The 22215-nt window shown below is 35.8% G+C and overlaps 2 protein-coding genes across 2 annotated transcripts in view; both read left to right on the forward strand.

Annotated features, from left to right (window-relative positions):
- The window catches only part of LOC127449052 (uncharacterized), a 67135-nt gene extending 60914 nt beyond the window's left edge, over positions 1-6221 (forward strand). Inside the window, exons 18-23 of the mRNA XM_051712154.1 lie at positions 249-419; positions 1713-1890; positions 4436-4552; positions 4896-5111; positions 5709-5914; positions 6064-6221. Of these exons, the coding sequence (XP_051568114.1) occupies positions 249-419; positions 1713-1890; positions 4436-4552; positions 4896-5111; positions 5709-5914; positions 6064-6105 (930 nt within the window). The 3' untranslated portion in view covers positions 6106-6221. The remainder of the gene's footprint in view (positions 1-248; positions 420-1712; positions 1891-4435; positions 4553-4895; positions 5112-5708; positions 5915-6063) is intronic.
- Positions 6222-8363: 2142 nt separating this feature from the next.
- Positions 8364-22215, forward strand: part of LOC127449055 (protein-glutamine gamma-glutamyltransferase 2-like) — a 36330-nt gene continuing 22478 nt past the window's right edge. Inside the window, exons 1-2 of the mRNA XM_051712161.1 lie at positions 8364-8415; positions 21464-21643. Of these exons, the coding sequence (XP_051568121.1) occupies positions 8412-8415; positions 21464-21643 (184 nt within the window). The 5' untranslated portion in view covers positions 8364-8411. The remainder of the gene's footprint in view (positions 8416-21463; positions 21644-22215) is intronic.

Consider the following 22215-nt stretch of genomic DNA (forward strand, 5'->3'; position numbering starts at 1 on the left):
ACACAGCAAAAGGACTGAAAAAAGGACTAGTTTTTAACTTGCCGTGGCGTCTTAAAATGCAGCGCTCATTTTGCGAGACACTGAAAAATCATGGAGACATATTTCAATGGTCTATTTATCACATATTTACTTAGAAAATCAGTTACAAAAAGAGTGCACATAGTATATGGTCCTGTGTGAATGGCCCCTGCAAACCAATCTGTCTGAGATGGTTTCTGTATTCTTTTGGTTTGTTTCTGTCTAAACAGGTGAATCTGAAGGAACAAGGGCAGCTCATTCGTCAGGATGAGTTCCTGTTGACATTCAGGAAGAAGAAATTTTACCGTCACATTTTTCTCTTCCAAGATCTCATACTCTTCAGCAAGACCAGGAGAACTGAAGTTGGGAATGACACGTACATCTACAAACAATCGTTCAAGGTAAACACCTAGATGTGAAACATCAGTTATTAGATCAAAAATTATATTAATATGACTTCTCTTAGTCTTTTCTGCTCTACCTTCACTGTAAAAAAATTATTGTTACCTTAAAGTCAACATGAAACACCATTCATACATTTTGGTTAAGATTACAAACACAAATGCTTTTTTTTATTATTTGGAAAAATGTGCGCTTATGAATCATTCACAGTAAGACCAGGAAGGTTAATAGGGTCAATTTTGAGTTCATGTTGACTTTAAGGTTCTATTTCTCCTTGATTTTAGTCTTTAAAATTAATTTTGTTTTTGTTTCCTTAAGTATTCAGGTTGGTTCTGTCAAATTAAACTATATTTTTGAGTTGAATAAAACCATTTAATTTAGGGGCTCTATTTTCATGAGCATGCAAAGCGCAAAAACCGTGTGCTATGTCTTATCCAATTTTCATTAGATCGCTAATTCTAAGTGCAATTTTTGTGCCAAAACAAAGCACAAGTGGGCGTGGGTGGGAGTATTTGCGCTATCTGTGGGTGTATGCATGCAAGCTGTGGATGTATTGTAAGTTAATGAAGTGCCGCAAAGCGCAATTTGCTATTTTCTTGAGAAATAGGTCATTGCGCTAAGTCTAAACTCAGTTCCTACATTTGCAGTTTAGAGATTCCACCAGCAGGTGGTAATAAAGTTCATGTCCAAACTCTAAAAATATAACTTGCAGATACAATCACTGTTAATACTAGCCATGATTTTTGTGTCAGACGAAAATGATTGATAATACTTACACTGTATATAAATTAACGGTGCGTAAATTCAAATCCTGTCGAGAATCACATTTTCCATGCATATAAAAGGAGTGTCACTGACATTCAGCAAGGACGCAGTTAATGCACAAAAGAATGTAAGTCCGTATTTCTATTCTACTAATTCATTGCCTAAAGTCCATTTACACTACCAACTTCTTATGAATGTGCTGTCTTTGTTTATATCGCTGGCGCTTTACAGGGAATGGACTTTATAATAACCGGAGAAGAACCTCAGGATTAAATTGCACTTGACCCAGCCCATTAGTACTTTGCGCGTGCAATTTTGCCAAACCCACTTGTGCCTGGACGTAGCACATGCTTGGACAAAAACTTTGTGGCTTATGACTTGTGGCATAGTGCTACGCTTAGCACTAGTGCTCTTAAAATAGGACCCTAGATGTTATCACATGCAGCACAATTTTAGATTTCCTGACGAATCTAGTTTTTGGTTTTTCCGTTTGAATTATTTTTACCATCTATTCTCTCCTGTCTCAGACATCAGACATCGGTATGACACATAATTTTGGTGACAGCGGTCTGTGTTTTGAGATCTGGTTTCGAAGAAGGAAGTCACAGGATACATATGTACTTCAGGCACAAAGTCGAGAAGTGAAAGAAAACTGGGCCAAAGACCTGCAGAGAATTCTGTGGGAACAAGCCATTCACAACAGAGGTAAACAGAAGTTTTCATACTTTATAGTCGGGAAATAGAATTACTCTATGGCCATGTACACACTTGAGAGTTTAATCTCGTTCTGTAGACACAGAGTTCAGTTATTCACAGAAGTGACAACCACATGTAACTAAATTCACTACAAATAATTCATAACAGTTGCGCAACTTTAGTGTGCAGTATTTCTGAAAATAACTGCATCTTATTCACTAACCACTCACAGTCCAAGCAGGAACAATTTATGTAGGTTTATGCTGTGCTAGGTGTTTGTAAATTAAGTCATTGTCAGTTTTTTTTGGTGCAAAATTTCTATATGGGCATGTTTGTAGTTTTGCCTGATTGCATTATTAATCAAGTGAATCGGTGCTAAAATAAACAACTTTTTTGAAAATATCTTTACTGTTATCTGTCACCATATCTTTTGTTTTCAAATGCAAGACACCAAAACCTATGGCTATCATCATTGGTATGGTATGTCAACCACTGCATTTTCACTCTTTTTAGGGGATTCACTCCCTATGTAGTTAACACTCCTAAAACTTTGCATGGTGTACGGTGTCTATAAGCACCAACTTTCTTTATCATATTTAGGATGGAATTTTACGATGAATGGTGTCAGCCTCTGTCATCTCATCATTAAGTTTATGAAAATAAAACCATGAAAACCTTAGAAGCTATCATAAGGAGCCAAAAACTGTCCATGAGTTACGGTCAATAACAAGATTTATAAGCTGCTGAAAAGTGATATCATGTTTGAATGTGATAAGAAGTTACAGGAAATGAAGAATTACAGCAAGCTCAACTCCTGTGTCCAACAAAACACAGCTGCATTCATTAATCTCTCCATCCACTCACAGCTCTGCCCTTCAAACCCATTTCCAGTTAACACTCCTCCTCCTTTTTTTTTTTTTTAGTAGAATTGCACTTTTATACTTGTTAATCCTTTGCAAAACAATTAAGAACATCATATGCGTTATTCATGTATGCCATTCCATCTGAACTTTAACTTTAATAAACGAATATGCTTGTGTTGTATTTTTATTTGTAAACAAAGAAGTAGTGGTCGACCAATATGGGTTTTTCGATGGCCGATACAATATCTAGAGAGTGGGATGGCCGATATAAATGCCGATAAATATAAAAATTTAACAGCAAGTCAGTTGTACACAACATTACTAAAGTGAAACAAAAACTTATTTTATGAAATATTTACTAAAATTTGCATAAACTTGCAAAGAAAAAACTTTGAAAAGTGTTGACTATCCATTGACAAATCTTGGTAGATTTTGGAACTGTCAAAAGAGAAAGTTAACCCTCTTGTTAATTGGCGAAGTCAACACTGTTATCAGTCGGTGCTGATAATAGCAAAATGGCCAAATACTGTCCGAGTAATCGGCCTAGCCAATATATCGGTATATCACTACAAAGAAGTACTGTATTTCTGTAAGAGGGTATAGCACACTTTCAGAAATATGCTGTGCATGGTCAAGCTCAGGAACTTTAAATTTATTGATTATAACTTGATTATTTATACAAATTGCAAGAAAGCTAATTTTTTAACCAATTTCATACCGAAATCAAACTGATTTCTGCAATTTTATCAAACAACATGGAATATTTTAGAATGAGACAAACCAACTTCTAGCACAAAACATAATCAAATCCATTGCTAATACTTAAACTGCATGGGCTGTTGTTTTCCCTCCAAAAATGATGTGCACTTCCTGGAGGATGATTTCTTTAATATTCCAGGTTCAATACAAGTTAAGCTCAATCGACAGTATTTGTGGCATGATGTTGATTACCAGCAAAAATCATTTTGACTCATCCCACCTTTTTCTTAAAAAAAAAAAAAAAAAAAAAAAAAGAAAAAAGCCAAAATCTATGTTACTGTGAGGCACTTACAATGTAAGTATAGGGCCAATTTTTGGATGGTTTAAAGGCAGAAATGTGAAGCTTATAATTTTATATAAGCACTTACATTAATTCTTCTGTTCAAACTTGTGTACTATTTTAGCTGTAAAGTTGTTTAAAAAGTCATTTTTACACTGGTTTTAGGGTTTGTTGACATTACATCGTCATGGCAACGAAGTTTTAAAATTGGCTAAAATTTTACACAGAAAAGATTAGTAAGTGATTTTATCCAAAGTCTTTCTAGCAAGTCAGTCCACTGTTGTTCAAAACATTCCAATTTGTGAAAAATTAATAAACTTAATAAATTGTTAGTTTTAGACATGCCAAAAATAAAATAAACAAATGCAACATTGGCACAAACCAAAGTAGTCCAATTATTTGAAATTCAAATAATAAAGTAATATACAACTAATTTGACTGCCGTCTTTAAAGATTGTGAGTTTAATATTTTATACTTTGGATAAAGTTAGTTATTTATAAAGATATTTGAAAATGTACAGCATGGTAATAATGATGCATATGAAACTTAATCACACAAAACTGTCTACTGGCTATCTAGCTTGTTTGTTGTATTAGGATGTGATGTTTGTTCAGTGTCCTTAAGATCTGTATTGATGTTCATGTACTGTAGAAGTTTGTATGCAGGAGAGAGTGTTCATGGGAATCGGACACAAACCTTTCATGGATATCCAACCTAGTGAGATGGCCATCAATGACCGAGCGATCAACTGTGCACTGAGCAGACGAGGTAAAACACCTGTAATTAATACACTAACCATAACTAACCCTTAGATAGCATGATAATTTTTGGTTTTTAAATAGCTCCTGTTAAAAGGAATAGTTCCCCTAAAAATGAAAATTATGTAATTGTCATTTAATCATGTTGTGCTTTTTTTTGTTTTGTTTTTTTGTGGAAAATAAAACAAATTTGAGTCCTTTTAGGAGCTTGTCAGATGTAAAATTCTTCTTTTGTGTTCCACCGAAAAAAATAACAGCAAATGTGTTTGGAACGACATTAGGGGGAATACATGATGACAGAATGCTAATATTTCTGGGTAAACTATTCCTTCAATTGTGATTTCCTTGGACAGGTTTTCCTGTCCTCCGGTTAAATTCTGTTGGCTCGGCCAGCTGTGCATCATCCTCCTGCAGCCATTCGTCTTCCTCCTCTGGGTGGGGTTCCCTGCCTCCTGTGGGCAATCTGATTGGTCAAAGCAGTGGAGATCTGGTACGGTTCAGACATGGAACCTCGGGAATCCTGGAGGAAGATGATTTAGACCATGAGAGTGGAAACCACAGTGTACTTGGTATCTCCTTCTTAAAGTTTTTTACCAAAGTAGTTTTTATGCAAAATATCAGATGTGATGTCTGGTTTGGAATGGTATTAACTATGTCGTCAATAGACCGCATTTGGAATAAACAGCATATATTTAATTTGACACGAACAAAAACAATACTCCGTTTTCGATTATCGATACATAGAATTACAATTTAGGAAGAAAAATGTAGCCTACAGTTTTGGATAGAAGCACAGTTCTTACAGTAAGTTGTAATATCATCTAATTTTCATACACTCTGTTTTCTGTCTGGTGGAATGTTTTTTTTTATTTAGTCTGCTGAATGAATGTGACTCATGTAACAGGGGTTCCGATATATTCGGCTTCATTCAAGAGCATTACAAATGTCAGTGTAAATCGTTTGTAAAACAATTCCTTCCTAAATTGATGCATTAAAATTTAATACAGCCATTTACATTACACTCAAAAAAAAATTTTTTTTGCCTATTTTTAAGATTTCTGCATTTCAGTTTCATAACTAAATTTATGTCAAATGAACTGAAGGAACTTCTCTTTCGTTCGAAAGTAAATGTTTTGTTAATTGCACCTTTACTGTTTCTGTTTCAGTTGAGAGTTCAGAATCATCTGGAGAAAGTGTAAGTTGCTTCAGCAGTTCTGGCCACAGCTGCCAATCTGTGATTGGTGGAGGTGCAGAACACGTCCCATCTGAGGTGCCCGTCACTGTTGTGACAAAACTATGTGCCCACAAGCAGGAGAGCAAAGTTAAACCCACTAACCCAACAAACCAAGCAAGGAACCAGCCACGCTCCAAAGTATGAGACCTACAAATAAAACACAAAAGAACCTTTACCAGAACACTTTTTTATACACACATGCTCTTTTTTAATGATTATTTTCAGTTATATTGAGATCTTGGCATATCCTGGTCATAAATGATTCATTTACTCTTTGTTCTTCTTAGGTTCAAGGGAAAACCATAATTGGAAAGTCAACTGAATTGTAGTTCATCAAGTATGTTTGTTCTACTAAATCTTCAAACGTTGTTTTATGTTATCATACATCATGCCAATGGACCACTAAACCTGTGATACTGTAAATAAAGCTTGTTTTATGTATTTATTTCAGTGTGAGTGTATAACATTAGTTCATGGAACTAGCTTTCAATTATTAAAATCCTTATTTGTTTCTAATTAGTTATGTTGTATAGGTGATAAATCTCAGACATATGTGTAATCTGTTAAAAAGTTTGTTTTACCTGAAGCAAAAAGCTTTAATAAAATAAAATAAAACATTGGCTACAATGAGAATTGTCAATTCTCTGGTCTTCAGAAAATGGAAAGATTATTCAAAAAATTATCAGAGTTCTTCTACAATGATTAGGTAGAACAGCAGCAAATAGGACAAGTTAGTAAAGTGATGGGCTGGATTACACATGGCTTTGCAAAATATAATAATTCTATTTCATAACATCCTGTAAAAAACATACACGAAACGTTCTTGAATTGACTTGTACTTCGCTGACATATGCGTGCAGATGTGTTTGGCTAATGATGCAACACCAATAAACCACAAACAACATTCAGGGAATTCATGAATATCTCACGATTTCAAACTTGTGGTCAAAAAATCTTGAGTCAAATACAGAAAACACTTCAGAAGTTTATGATGTCACTTCCTTTATCCATCCATCCATCATCCATCATCCATCCATATGCCAAACATATTATCAGTGTAAATCACATTCTTAAACAAGTCTTTAACTCCTTAAAGGTATAGCCTAATGTTTCTAAAAGTTTATTTTACTGCTTCAGGTCAGAGATGAACAAGGTGCCTACTGGACAACAACAACTGCAAAATTTTGCCTGATTACTCTATTACAATATTGTTATATATTTTATATATTTTTATAAATTACATTTTGCATGCATCCTGAAATCAAAAGTCTAAATTTTTGGTAAGAATTTATGGTAATTGCTGGCAATGTTAGATTTTTTTATTACAATTTAACAACACCCTATTAAGAAAGGTTTTTACAGAATATATTGTTGACATAACGTTTCCTTGTTTCATACATTTCAAAATGCAACACTGCAAAAAGTCATTTTCTTACTATTTTTGTCATACGTTCCAGTCAAAATATCTAAACATTCTTAAAACAAGAAAAAATCACTTGAGAAGAAAATTTGACAGAAGATCTTATGTCTTGTTGTCAGAGAGATCTAACAAAATGTTGTGTTTATGCTTAAAAAAATAAAAAAATAAAGAAAAGTATTTGTCAATGGGGTAAGGAAAATAAACTTTTCCCCCTTTGAATCAAGTATTTACAGTATTTCTTACTGCATTGCCAAAATTTTGTTAGAGTTCTCTGAAAACAAGACAAAATATACTGTATTATCATTTTGCTTCTCAAGTAAATTTTGATTGTTTTAAGAATGTGTAGATATTTTTACTGGAAAACAAGACAATAAGATTATTATTATTTTTTTTAATTTATTTTTTTTTTTTTGCATGCAAATTGCATTATAAATCTAATATACACTACCAGTCAAAGGTTTTGAAACACTTGACTGAAATGTTTCTCATGATCTTAAAAATCTTTTGATCTGAAGGCATATGCTTAAATGTTTGAAATTAGTTTTGTAGACAAAAATATAATTGTGCCACCATATTAATTTATTTCATTATAAAACTAAAAATTAATAAATAAAAAAAGTTTTTGAAATTGATGACTTGGACCAAATAATAAAGAAAAGCAGCCAATAAGTGCCCAACATAGATGGGAACTCCTTCAATACTGTTTAAAAAGCATCCCAGGGTGATACTATACTATTATTCTAAAATGTGAAGAAAAAAAATTATAATAAAGAATGAGTAAGTGTTTCAAATCTTTTGACCGGTAGTGTAGGTGTATTTACTTAAAAGTACACATTATATACAAAGACAAGCACCTGTAATATCTTTCATGAAACATCTAATTACAAATGTGCAATGGTTCAAACGTATTTAAATAAATTGGGAATTTGAATTAGCTAAATCAATAAAACACCACGTAAATTAGCTCAAAACTTGAAACAGAAACGTGTGAAGTAAAGAAAGAGTGAGTAGATGTATGACGGATTTCAATCCAGTGATCAATAACGGTTTTACTTCACACACTGTGTCAGTTGTTGTTTAAACGGTCCACGAGCTCTTACACACGTGTGGGCGTGTCGCCCTGATGCGTCACGCGCTCTATAAATAAAAGCGCGGGTCGGTGTGAGAGAGCACAGTGAAATTCACCCTTCACAAAAACATTACAACATTAACAACATGGGTAAGTGACTCTCACACTGTAAGAACAGTACGCTACTTCAATGCTTGTAACTTTATTATATTAGAAGTACACGTTGTTATAATGGTGGCTTATGAGAGAATAATAAATAGAGCTTTTGAACTTTTATTCTCAGGGAATTGAATGTCAAGCGTATATTTCATATAGTTCCACACTGTAACAACCGTTTTGCCAGGCAACCTTAACATTAAGCTTGTGGAAACATTTAAATTAATTGGTTTATTGTCAAAATATTATTATGAGTTGCTAAATACGACTACTTTGTGTTACAACAATAACTAATGTTCAGACGGGTAGAAACAGCTCATTAAAAGATCACAACATCGCATTTTCAGTGTTTTACAGTGTTGTTAAATTCATTTTGTTCACTATGGGATCTGATGAATTGTCTATTGTGTTACACAAGTAAACCGAACACCCATATTTACTGTGCTGTAAAATATATATATATATATATATATATATATATATATATATATATATATATATATATATGTATATATGTATATGTATATGTTGGAACTATAAGATTATCTGGGATGAGATACAAATGCTATGCTGTAAATACTATAACCATACCTTTTTGGATGTAAATGCTAAATTCAGCTGTTTTATCTACTTTGGAGCTTTATATGGTTGTTTAATGACAACCTCTCCACCCACAGTGAAGCTCAACAAGAGACAGTGTAGGTGGCATTAAATTTGGCATCTCTGGTATGTATAATTAGCCTGTAAAGTTTGGTGTCATTTAAGGAGTGCAGCAGTGCAGAATTGATGTAGTGGGTTATGAACTCTGCTGAAAGGACCAATTCAGTTTTACTCTTGTTTTCTGTTTACCGTGTAGTTTCCACTGTTGCATGTACAAGTAAGCGTTGCTGATGCTTTGAAGTGTCTCTCAGTAAAAGAGCATCTGTAGACTTGAGGCACTAGACAGCTGTTTACTATGTCCTCATCTAAAAATATTTATAAAGGGTCATAATGATTAAAATAGTACAGCAGTCGCCTGACCATAAAAGGAAAATTCCAGCAAGGACCGTTATTTTCCCTCACCTTTCTATAAAAGCAGCATTCACATGTTTATTTGTCAGCTCATTATCGTATTCGTCCAACCACTCATTCATTGTGTGACCTGCACTGGTCCAGAATACCCATCCTAGTTTATACTGGCAGACAGTCTAATCTACATACAGTACACTCAAACTGTCAAAAGTACATCCGAATAAAGTTAAACAGAGTGTGAGCCAAGGATGAGACACACATGCCAGCAAACCCACACCCACACGCAGGGGTATTATGCATATATTTGATTGAGGTTGCAACATTTTCAAACTGTAAATTTTGAAATGGTGGTAACACTTTAAAATAAACTTACATTAGTTAACATGAACTAACAATGAACAATACTTTTACAGTATTAATTATTATTTGTTAATTTCAACATATACTAATATATTTTTAAAATCAAAAGTTGTATGTTAACATTAGTTAATGCACTACGAACTAGCATGAACTAAAATTAACAATTTTTATTAACTAACATTAACAAAGATTAATACTTACTGTAAATTTTATATATATATATATATATATATATATATATATATATTATATTATATTCATGATTATTTTAATTATATTATTAGTATATTAGTAGTAGTAACGGTTTATGTTTATTTGACTCTTTAGATGATCATAGTTTTAAATGTGTGCAATTTGTATTTTTATAATGGACTTTCATAGTTTAATATTGAAAGTCTTGGTCTGGGTCAAGGATAAAATAGTAAAATCTCTACATAAAAGGCATTTGAAAAGTAAAAAAAAAAAAAATGGAAAAATATATGAAGGCCTGTGAAGAAAGTCAGTTTTAATGTGGCCTTCATATAACAAAAAGAAAAGGTTTCAACAAAAATCAAACCCTGGGACGTGAAAGTGCCTGAAGTTGAAGAAACTCTCATGTATTTTGCATTCAGAATTGTTTGACTTAAAAATCTGAGGGGGCATGGCCCCCTTACACACTCAACAAGATGGCATCTTTTTGAGACTTTGGATGAAAGAGTTGTTAAAGATTAAAAAAGGGATAGACTGATAGAAAACAGAGGAAACCCTGCTGTGCACATACCCCACTAAACTACACAAATATGCAGGACAACACACATGCACACAAACAATCTGTCCCTCTCTTGTTCTGGCCTGAGACTAATTATCTCACCGCAGGGTGGTTAGTTTACAACATACTAAAAAGAGAAAGTGTTTCTGCATTCCCATGGTTCTCTACAAATACCTTCCCTTAGAGGAATAGTTCACCCAAAAATGAACATTCTGTCATTATTTACTTACCCTAATGTCATCCCTGTAAAAATGCCACCTCGTTGGCCCAATGGTGGAATCCAGCGAAGTGGTGAAGGTATCTGCACGTTCGTCTATTTCGTGCATGAATGGCTGTAGCGTCATAACTGTTTGATTTAGTTAAGACCGAATCTGACTCCACTAATGTTAGACCTCGAATTTATTTTGAGATTCCAATTATTATTGATCATTAATTGACATATTATCTAGATTTGGATACTTGATTATTGTAGTCAGTTCTATACTTTTAATTTGCACTCGTTCATTTGGAATTCTGTCGGGTCCCACGGTCACAAACTTGTCAGTTTGATCTTTAGCCAGATGTAAATGACTAAAAAGAATGATTACTACCACAGCTTATCTATTTTTTTCTCAAAATAGTACAAATTTAATCTCATAATGCTTCAACTTTATTCTCAAACTATTATGACTTTAATCTCATAATGCTACAACTTTATTCTCGAAATCTTAATTTTTCATTTTATTTAACGTGGCAATAAATCGCCATTGGGGGATCACTATTTTGAGTAGTGTTTGAGGAAATTTCATCACAATTAACATTCTGTCCAGCGGGGGAGTCGGGTGACGCCATGCGAAGGGCATGGTATAATCATGATATAATCCGGTGAAATTCGGTACACCCAGTTACACATTTACTGTTTGAGGTAAACATGGCAAAGAAGTCAAAATCCTCGGGCTCTGGAGACATTAAAAGACACTTACGGTTCAAGATGAAAGCCCAGACAGGCCTGTGGACTGGGGACTCGATTTGGATGGTGCGGCGGGAGAAGGAATCCAGCGTCAACTGTACAACATGTCGGTGATGTTGACGAAGGTACTTGTGGACTTGGAGGATCTTGCTGTAATACGTTGATCCATTATGGTGATGGAAAAAATTTTTCTGAGCTAGTCACGAGTGACAGATGTTGAAAAACGAATCGATTATTTGGAGTTATCAGAGAGGGAATTAGCCGCTAATCCGCCCAGGACCAAAGTTGATTTGGAACGTGTTCTTGAAAAGCTTGAAGATCTTGAGAATAGAAGCCGCAGGAATAACATTCGAATTGTTGGAATTCCTGAGCATGTGGAGGGCAGAGATATGGTGAAATTCCTAGACGAGCTTTTCCTGAGTCTGCTCGACATAACAGGCCGCAAGCTGGAAATCAAGCGAGCTCACAGAGTCCCAGCCCCGATCGATTCTGGCCAAAATTTTGAAATCATCCGATAAAGATCTCATGTTGCGCCAGGCGAGGAGCAAAGGAAAGCTTTCTTGGAAGAATTACAATATTTTCTTGTTCCTGGACTTTGCGAACTCGACAAGAGAGAAACGCGATCGGTTTAAGGAATGCAAGAAACTCTTACATCAGCGGAAGATCACTTTTGCTCTGATGTTTTCAGCCAGACTGAGAATAATGGGTGAGTAACCATTGGGTGTTTTTCTTGTGAGTGGATTGACTCACTGTACATACTCTGGCTTTCAGAGGAAGCTGGGCACCATTTTTGTTTCCTTTTGCGTTGGCTCCGCCGAGTGGCTGGAATTTGTTTTGTTTTGTGGATTAACACTTTTCCTTAAAGAAACTTTTTCATTGACGGAAGATCACTTTTACAATGAACGGATGACTGCAAAATATCTACATGCCCACACAAAGGATGTCTTTCATAAAGTTGGCGGACTGTGTAAATCATGGGATATACTTTTATGTGGCCTCCGAGTGAATTGATTCTTGACCATCCGAGGAACCGGGATGCGTGTTTCGTTTCCTTTGTGCTGATTCAGCCTAGCGGTTGTAGCTTGTTTTGTTGAATAAAATTACTTCGGGACAGTTATGGATGAATCTGTCAGTTCCTTGTGCTTATGCCTCCTGTTGGCTGGAGAATGATTTGTGGAGTATTTTCGTGGGACATTGGAATTATTATGTTATCTGCTGCACTCATCAGCAGGCTCACTGAAGATTCGTTTGTCTGTCCGAGGAAACTGAACGGCTTTATATCGGCTGGAATTTGTTTTGTGAAGGAACACACCTTCGAGTGTTTATTCTGCCTATTGGCTGGGGTTTGTTTTACAAAATATTTGATGTTATGTAATTTTGCCTTACAAATTTGTGAGGCAAAATTGAGCAATCCGATGGCAAAGTTGTCGCGGGGGCTCTTGTAGGTGTACTCTTTGAGTTTAAAGGGATTGACGCCGGTTGGCACTTTCGTGCGTGGGGTTAATGCGCACGTTTTTCTTTTTTCTGTTTGTTTTTTTGGGGGGGAAGTTCAGGGTTTTATTGTTGCATTGATGTTGAAATGTGGTCTTCATAATTTTGTTTTTGGCACACAATTTATTTTTCTATTATATCAAATTGTCAAATGTTAATATGAGTGTACTATCTCTCTCCATGTGGAATGTGAATGGGTTGGAGCACCCCATAAAAAGAAGGAAGTTTATTACTTTTCTTAAACGTAAGAAATATGATATGGTGTTTCTTCAAGAAACACATCTTTCTCCGCATGAAGCTGAAAAATTTGGGAAGATATGGGGTGGACATGTTTTCTTTAGTGTTGGCTCAAGTAAGAGCAAGGGAGTCATTAATTTGGTAAATAAACATTTACAATTCAAATTTCTCAAACAGTTTAATGATAAATTAGGAAGAGTCATTATTGTTTTAGCAGAAATTCAGGGACAAAGTCTGATTTTGGCTAATATTTACGCACCTAATGCTGATGATCAGGGCTTTTTTATAGATCTTGAAGGGATGTTGCAAGCTGCTGGCACCCCTCATGATATAATTTTGGGAGGAGACTTTAATCTTTTGATGGACTCAGTCCTTGATCATAGTGAAGCAAAATTGTGTAAGCCCCCTAGAGCAACATTGACGCTTCACAGGATGTGTTAAAATCTCGGTCTCACAGATATTTGGCGACTTTTGAACCCATCTTCTAGAGACTATACATTTTTTTCATTAGTCCATAAGATTTATTCTAGAATAGATTTTTTTTTTTATATCCAAATCCCTCATTTCATCTGTTGTTGATTGCTCAATTGGAAACATTTTAGTCTCAGATCATGCCCTGGTGAGTTTAGAGGTGTTGCCACATACGGAGAAAAAGAAATCATATAGGTGGTGCCTTAATGTATCCCTTTTGCAAAATCCTGATTTCCAGCAAATGTTATAGACTGAAATCAGTGTTTATATGGAGACCAACTGGTCCTCGGTATGTGGCTTGGGAGGCACTTAAGGCGTTTCTTAGAGGTCGGATCATACAGTATGCCTCATTCACCAAAAAATCCAAAGCACGAGAACTCGTGGAGTTGGAAGGAAATATTAAAAGTGCAGAGGCAGAGCTGAAGCGCCGTATGATATCTGATGGCCTCAGAGAATTGACCCAATTGAAATATAGATATAATACTATTTTGTCGCAAAAAGTGGAGTTTTGGTTATTCAGGGCAAGGCAGTCATACTTTGTGTGGGGGACAAAGCAGGGAAGCTTTTGGCTAGAAATATAAAGCAGAAAGAGTCTTTTTCTACAATTCCCTCATTGAAATCTGCTGGTGGTGAAATTTTTACCTCAGCCGTTAATATTAATAATGCCTTTAAAGAATTCTATCTTCATCTTTATAGTTCCACGTCTTTGTCTACTGATGAAGACATTAGAAACTTTGTGGAACCATTAGATCTTCCTAAACTGAAGACTGAGCAAAAAAATGCTCTTGATTCTGAGATAACCTTGGAGGAGCTTGACGAGGTAATTAAGTCCCTAGCCTACTGGCAAGGCTCCGGGGCTAGATGGTTTTGCCACAGAATTTTTTAGATCCTATGCTACAGAACTGGCTCCACTTTTGTTAGAATTTTATACTGAATCATTAAAGAATGGAAAGCTTCCCCCAACCATGACACAAGCCCGGATCAGTCTGATTCTTAAAAAGGACAAAGATCCATGCAAGTGTAAAAGTTACCGTCCAATCTCCCTGATCCAACTAGATGTAGAAATTTTGTCAAAAATTTTGGCCAACCAATTAAGTAAAGTTGTGACATCTCTTATACATATAGATTAGGTGGGGTTTATTCGGGGCCGCAGCTCTTCTGATAACATTAGGCGTCTCATCAATATCATGTGGTCAGTAGTGTATGAACAATCTCTGGTCGCTGCCATCTCACTTGACGCCAAAAATGCGTTTGATATGGTAGAATGGGATTCTCTTTTTAAGATTTTGGAAATGTATGGGTTCGAGAGTACATTTATTGGTTGGATTAAGTTACTTTATAAACACCTTGTAGCAGCGGTACAAACAAATGGACCTGATTAATTTCAGATTATTTTACTCTGAATAGGGGCACTCAGCAGGGTTGCCCTCTTTCCCCATTATTGTTTTGTCTTGCCCTGGAACCATTAGCAGCCGCGATAAGAAAGGAGGATGATTTTCCAGGGGTGATTGCGGGAGGTGTGGCGCATTAGCTTCTGCTTTACGCAGATGATATTTTATTATTCATCCCCGACCCCACTAGATCTATGCCTTGCCTCCACAGAATTATTAATTCCTTTTCCAAGTTCTCAGGATACAAAGTCAGTTGGTCTAAATCCGAAGCTTTGGCTTTGACAGCGTACTGTCCTATAATGGCCTTCCAGCCGGGCGCCTTCCAGTTGCCCAAACAGGGCATTAAGTATTTGGGAATTTTATTCCCAGCTAATTTGTCTGATATTGCATTAATGCATTAATGCATTAATAAGTCCCCTTTCTGTTGGTCAGATTGGATTGTGAGGGGGGTTAATACACTCGGTGACCTATATGAGAGTGGAGTATTGAGACCTTTTGAAAATTTGGTTCAAAATTTTGGGATTCCCAGATCTCAATTTTATAAGTATTTACAGCTGCGCCACTTACTCTGCACTGTTTTTGTGAGTGGCACGCACCCCCCTAGAGCGGCAGATACTCTGGGAGTGGTGATTACTGCTTTTGGAATAGGTCATGAGGGATCAGTGTATTACTCCCTGCTAATTCAGAGTCTGGGGGATGTAGCTTTAAATTCCCTCAAAAGATTATGGGAGGAAGATTTAAATTTGTTTTTGGAGGAGGGAGTGTGGGCTAGGATTCTTAAAAATGTCAAGTCTGCATCTAGAGATGCAAGGGTGCGCCTTATGCAATTTAAGATTCTAAATAGATTTTATTGGACCCCTTCTAAATTGTATAGGCTTGGTCTTAAGGACACACCCATCTGCTGGCGATGCCATTTAGAAGATGGAGACTCCACCCATGTTTTTTGGGGGTGTCGTAAGATACAGGAGTTCTTGTTGAGGGTCCAGAATTTTATGTCCGACGTATTGGGTAATCGGATCTCCTTTTGCCCCAGGCTCTGTATTTTGGGTGACGGGGCGGTCATTGTTGTAGGAGATAAGTACATGAAGAATTGGATCCTGGTCGGTGTTATGGTGTGCAGACAGGTTATCCTTAGAGGATGGAAGTCAGCTGCAGCCCCCTCGTTTCGTGAGTGGTGCGAGGAGATGGGCAGGGTGGCAGCTTTCGAGGAGGTGTCGTGTAGAAGGCTAGGGATCTGGGATTCATTTGATGGGAAATGGGGCAGTTATTTGACATTTTTGGGGGACTCTCGGGGAGGGACTGTGGAGAGAAAGGCATAGTTTGAGATGTGTATGATTATTATATATTTTTTATTTTATAAAAAATTTTCTGTGCATCTGTACTTATGTGAGACCACGAGGATGTTCGTAGGGGGTCGGGTGGGGTTGTTGATTGGGGAGGGGGAGGAGTAGTAGTGGGAGTTAAATGTTGATTCATTGTATATATGTTTTGTTTTTCTTTGTCATTTCTATGACTCAAATAAAAATGTTAATCTTAAAAAGAAAAAAGAAAACGCGTACCGATTCCCAGCAAAAACCCGATTAACCCTTCATGAAACCTTGTGGTTAACCAAATGTTAAAAACGGTAACCATGCACATCCCTACTACAAATTATCAACGAATAATTATAAATCTAGATATTTGGTCAGCTCACGTGTAACTTAACCAGTTAGCAACTGTTAGCTCATTAATGTGGCTACCTACTGGCATAACAATCATACATCATACAAATCTTATCCTTGTTAATGTTTTGTTGTTTGAAGGTATTGTTACTGACATACCTTTTTCATTCTGATCGTCTAATGCTAAAAGTCTGGTTGGCTCGCCATTCAGTGAACTAGTGAACTAATCTTTTATGTGACTCAGAAGAACGAGTAGTCTCAGAGAGTGATTTGTTCATTTTAGTTGGCCATGCATCCTCTGTTCGTTTGTTACGTGAAAACCGCATAGGCGCTGTACAGGAAACAGAAATTATTAGTTCACCTCTCGACTCTTTTGGTCCAAGTCGTTCGTTCTTTTGTCACGTAACAGCCGTATATGCTATGCATTACTCACACAGGAAACCAAAATTATTAGTTCACCTCTCGAGTCTTCTGATCCGAGTCGTTCGTTCTTTTGTCACGTGACAGCCGTATACGCTATGAAGTGACAAAAGAATGAACAACTCGGACAAGAAGATTCCAGAGGTGAACTAATCTTACTGTTTCTCATAATTTGTCCTTGGCTGCATTATCTATTTTTCCTTATTGGGACTATAATAGTAATATAATATAAAGTTTACGTAAGTAGACATGTTGGGGGGGATTTGGCTATTGAAAATGTAACATTTTAATTTAATTCTGCTCAAATGAACGAAATGAACGAAATTACTTGAATAAAGATTCATTCATTTTGCTGAACGAGACTCAAATATTCAAGTCAGTAAAATGATCCGATCTTCCCATCACTACAGTGAACTTGCTGCTAATGATTTCACCTAGGAAGAGTCCACCTTACGGAGCTAGTAGGGGTGCTCTAAACAAGCTGACTGGTGCATGCATTCAAATCTGTTTAGTGTGAGGATTGTTAAAAACAAATGAAGATTATAAATGAGGCTTATAGATTATATATTTAGAAATAAGGCTTGCATAATAAAAGCTCAGTGCCTCTGATACAGAAAAGCTGCACCCCTGTGAGAGAAAATAGAAAGCTCCCACTCCATGTGCTTGTTACGTGTTTGATAAACTTGAGCAGGAACAGCAGATAAACGTCAAAGTGCGAACTGTCAAGTAATGCAAGTTGGGCTCACTGATAGGAATTCATTTACAATTGAAGTCAGAATTGCAGCCTGCCTTGTTGCTTTTGTGCCCTGATGTAATGAACATTAAGCCTTACTTTTTTCTTTTTTTTTTCCATCACAAAAAAACATTTGGGGCTATTAACAAAAGATCCCGGGCTTCAGCCCTGTCAGCCAGGGTCTAGCTACACGTCTGTGTGGTGCTAAAAACACGTTAAATGTTTTCCCAAACAGATTACATTTTTAATGTCAATGATCGAGTTTTAAATCAACAATATTGACCTCTCTACCCTAAACCTAACTGATAGTGTTAAAAAAACAAATGTGAGTTGAAAAACACAACCACATAATTTTGTGATGCTTCTATGACACTTTGGTCTAGCGTGTGGACTTGCATGCTCTTCAGGACTTGTACCCCGGTCCTTTACATCACAAGTGCAATGCTCTGCAGCTACCGCGCAATTTGATCACACTCGAACAAGCTTGTAAATGTAATTTTTTAATGTAATCCAAACTAAAATATGTTGTGCGCTGTAGTAAAAATGTTTAGATGTCATAAGAAATCATTGTGTGAGGACCAATGATGGTTTGCGCATCACACTGATGCACTGAGTGTAATCAGTGACAGATAATATTTCTCAGTAAACTGCTCTGCAAAGCTGCATCTGTTCAACATAAACCACATCCTTCACATGTGCCATGCATTCTTTAGATTTTTTTAAATTACCAGGCACTCCTGTTATAACAGACATTCATGTTATTCACCTTTGAACTAAAAATACATGTGTGTAGTAATTTAAGAAAGTAGAGATATTGTTTAAAATTCATTTTTAATTAATTTTGATATTGTGATAAAAGAAAACTAATCAAAATGATTTCTATTTAAAAAAAAAGATAGAAATCATTTTAATTAGTTTTCTTTTAAAACTAATTAAAATGATTCTTTTCTTTTTCTTTTATTGTGCTGTTTTATGATGGGCACATGAAAATGTCAACATCAACAGATCTGAAACACAGCGATCAGATTCAGCTGTTGACACTTTACGTCACCATATTGCAAGAGTGCTGTTCATGATTTGTGTATTGTGCAAGAACTTCTCAGAAGAAGACCATACAATGACATTAGACTTGAAATTATGTATAAAGATGCTTTTTTTCAGCATTTTCCGAACTTGTTTGTCATATTCATGTAATTGTGTGCACTTTCGGTGACTGTCAGTGTAACCAAACACTCATTTTGACATGTTTATCTGGAGAACAGCTGTGAAAGTAAATTGCTTGGATGTGAAAGTCTTTGTTTCCAGGGTGTTTTCCTCTTAAACCCAAATCACAGGCAAACCCCACTTGCCTTGAGGAAATGTCATGAGGGCAAACAACATGCAAGAAAAAGCAGTTTTTATAGTCTCCTCTTGTGCTAAATGGTATGAATGGTATGCATACTGTATATATGATGGTCAGCGAGTTCAAACAGTTCAGTGTAATTTCTGGTAAATACTAACCACAGAAAAGTGTCATGTTTTCCTAACCCTGGTTTCCTACCAGTTAATATAAGAGAATGCTTCTTTGAAATACCAGAACAGTGCTTATGATATGGATGAACATATCATAAGCACAAAAGTACCTTGGTAATAAAATATTTTATAATATAATATTTTATATTATATAGAATCATGGTTGAATTAGGGCTTCAAACAAACAAAAATTACTACGGAACTATTGAAGCAACTGAAAGATTTAGTTTGCAAAATGTTATAAATGCAAACGCATGTTATAAATGTCCAGTATGATGGCCACTGATGGCTGATTCACTGTATGATTCACGGAGAAATTGACTCTGATTCAAACTGTTAACATGAGCTTTGTGTTCAAAGCTCTTTCGCATTTTCGAAATCTTTTCGGCTGATTCGTTAAAATCATCCTGTTCAAAAGAGTCGTTTGACCGCGAATTGGGCAACTTAGTACCACAATAGTAAATGGTGAAATAATTCATTAAGACATGGTAAAGTCAGCATAAAACAATGTTCAAAACCTCTTTTACTTTCATAATGTATGAATTTTGGAGTGAAACCTGATAATAAACAAGCAAAAATGTAGGGCAAAGACAAAGGAACAAGACTGTGTACTTACCGTCTTTCATGAGGGAATGAACTATAATCCCATGAAGCATTCTGAATGACATCAATAAAAAAATTATGGTAAGAAATAAAACTATTGATTTAAAAAAAGTTGATAATAAGCATATAAACAATATATTTGTATATTATTGCAAAATATTTAGATATATACAAATATATAAGTTGTTTGAGAGTGTAACTTGATTGCATCATTTACAGTGCGGTTGCTGCAGAGCTCTTTTGGCACACTTTGTTTTCTGCAAATCTCTGAATGGTGGATATTTCTCTTCAGCATTTTGGGTAGTGTAGTTCTTCAGCAGGAATTCCACTATTAAACATGATTTTTTTTTTTTTTATTATGTTGAAATAATGCAGACTGATGGCTTCAAATTAAGTATATACCATCGATTAACAACCTTGGAGCTCACAGTAGGTCTGACCTTAACCTAGGGCGACCCCATGTCCACATGTGTGGACGTTGTATTTTGGCTTCACTATATGCAAGCATTATTAAAATGAATTAAAACTGAATGAATACTGTTCACAAGATTCTACACTGTGAATTAAGGGTTAAACTTCTGGCGCACTGTGTCACGTGACACAACAGCGTGATGTTGATTTCCATGAAGCGCTCAAATGGGTGCAGCGCCAACAAAAGTGCCTCTGGTAAGAAACCTTTAAGTTTTTTTATTGAAACCTATTTGGTTGTAAAGAGGAGCGTCACTAGTTTCGTTTCATATGGCACTTTAAAAAATCCATTCATTTTTCACACGTCAGCGTGTTGATAAAGATGAAGTCCACCTTATTCCCCTAAAAGTTGAAAAAACATGTTAGTTATTTTTAATAATTTTCAACTATAACACATCTGTGGGTCATTTCGGCTCATTTTAATATACATTTTATAATGCAACATTTTATTTTATCATGATTGTCAGAGATTTGATGATGCTGGCCATTACTTTTAATCAGAATTATTTATTCAGCTTTATAGAAAAGCAGCTGTAATGTCTATAAAGTTTCAAAAACACGAATAACCAACACTCCTAGACACATAATAAATTATTTGATGAACAAAATCGGACTTTCTATAGCTTGGTATTACTTAAAATTTCACAACTTAGTCCTGCTGTCCACATATTTGAACATCAATTTTTAGGAACACTATTTGCTCTAGAATTTTTTTTTTTTCCCACTTGTTTATAAAGTGCTACTAGTTACAAATCAAAAAATGAAATGGAAAATGCACACAGCAGTCATGCGGGGGTCTCAGGAGGTTAAATGTTTTTTAGTTATCGTCAAGAATAGGTTATTGTAAAAAATTAATTGTCCTATAGAGGAAACCAGGAAAGACCAATAATGTGTATTATTAAATTAAATAGGGTCCATTCTTCCTCCGTCTGTTCAGCAGTGGTACTCATCTGCAGCACATAATAATCTTTATTTTCTGTCTCACAGCTCTAGACATTGGCACCTGGGATCTGGCATGTAAGTTCAATAACACTGACCACCACACAGAGCTGAATGGCACCGATCGACTGATCGTGAGGAGAGGACAACCCTTCACGATTAATCTCCATCTCAACTCTGGGTTTTACCAGCCGGGAGTCAGTCAACTTCAGATTGTAGCAGAGATAGGTAATGCTGTGTGCTAAACCTGATGCCTAATGTGTTTTGCATCATTATTATGTAATTTTATATATAATATAAATAATAATATATATATATATTTGCCTATCCAACTCAAATCCTTTAGTTTTTTGTAGTCTGAACAGAAGAAAACACATAAAAGTTTTCACAAGCCTGATCCAGACCACCTTTGCCTTGGAAATGTCAAAAAATTGCCAATGGCAATTGTTTCCGTTTGACAAAGGATTAAGTTTATGATTCAAGCAGCAAGCAGAAAAGGGGTCGTGTTGGTCCTTCCGTGTTGTTGATTTAACTGGGCTGAGAGGAGAGATAACAGAAAGGCTTATTATTGAACTCAAAGAGAAGTGACAGACTGACTGTTGCCAGACAGATAGGAAAGAGTGCTCAGTATTAGATAACTCCACCGTCGAGACAACAAGACCAAGACTTTTGGCTTGTTTAACGGAATCTATGAAGTGAGATCACAGCTGTAGAGCCCTTGAAAGTTGAAAGTGTTGCCAACAACAATTTAGATGCAAAAACACATTAAAGGAAAGTCTGAACCACATGTAGAGACCAGA

The sequence above is a fragment of the Myxocyprinus asiaticus genome, chromosome 12, assembly GCF_019703515.2.
Source record: "Myxocyprinus asiaticus isolate MX2 ecotype Aquarium Trade chromosome 12, UBuf_Myxa_2, whole genome shotgun sequence".
NCBI classification, from domain to species: domain Eukaryota; kingdom Metazoa; phylum Chordata; class Actinopteri; order Cypriniformes; family Catostomidae; genus Myxocyprinus; species Myxocyprinus asiaticus.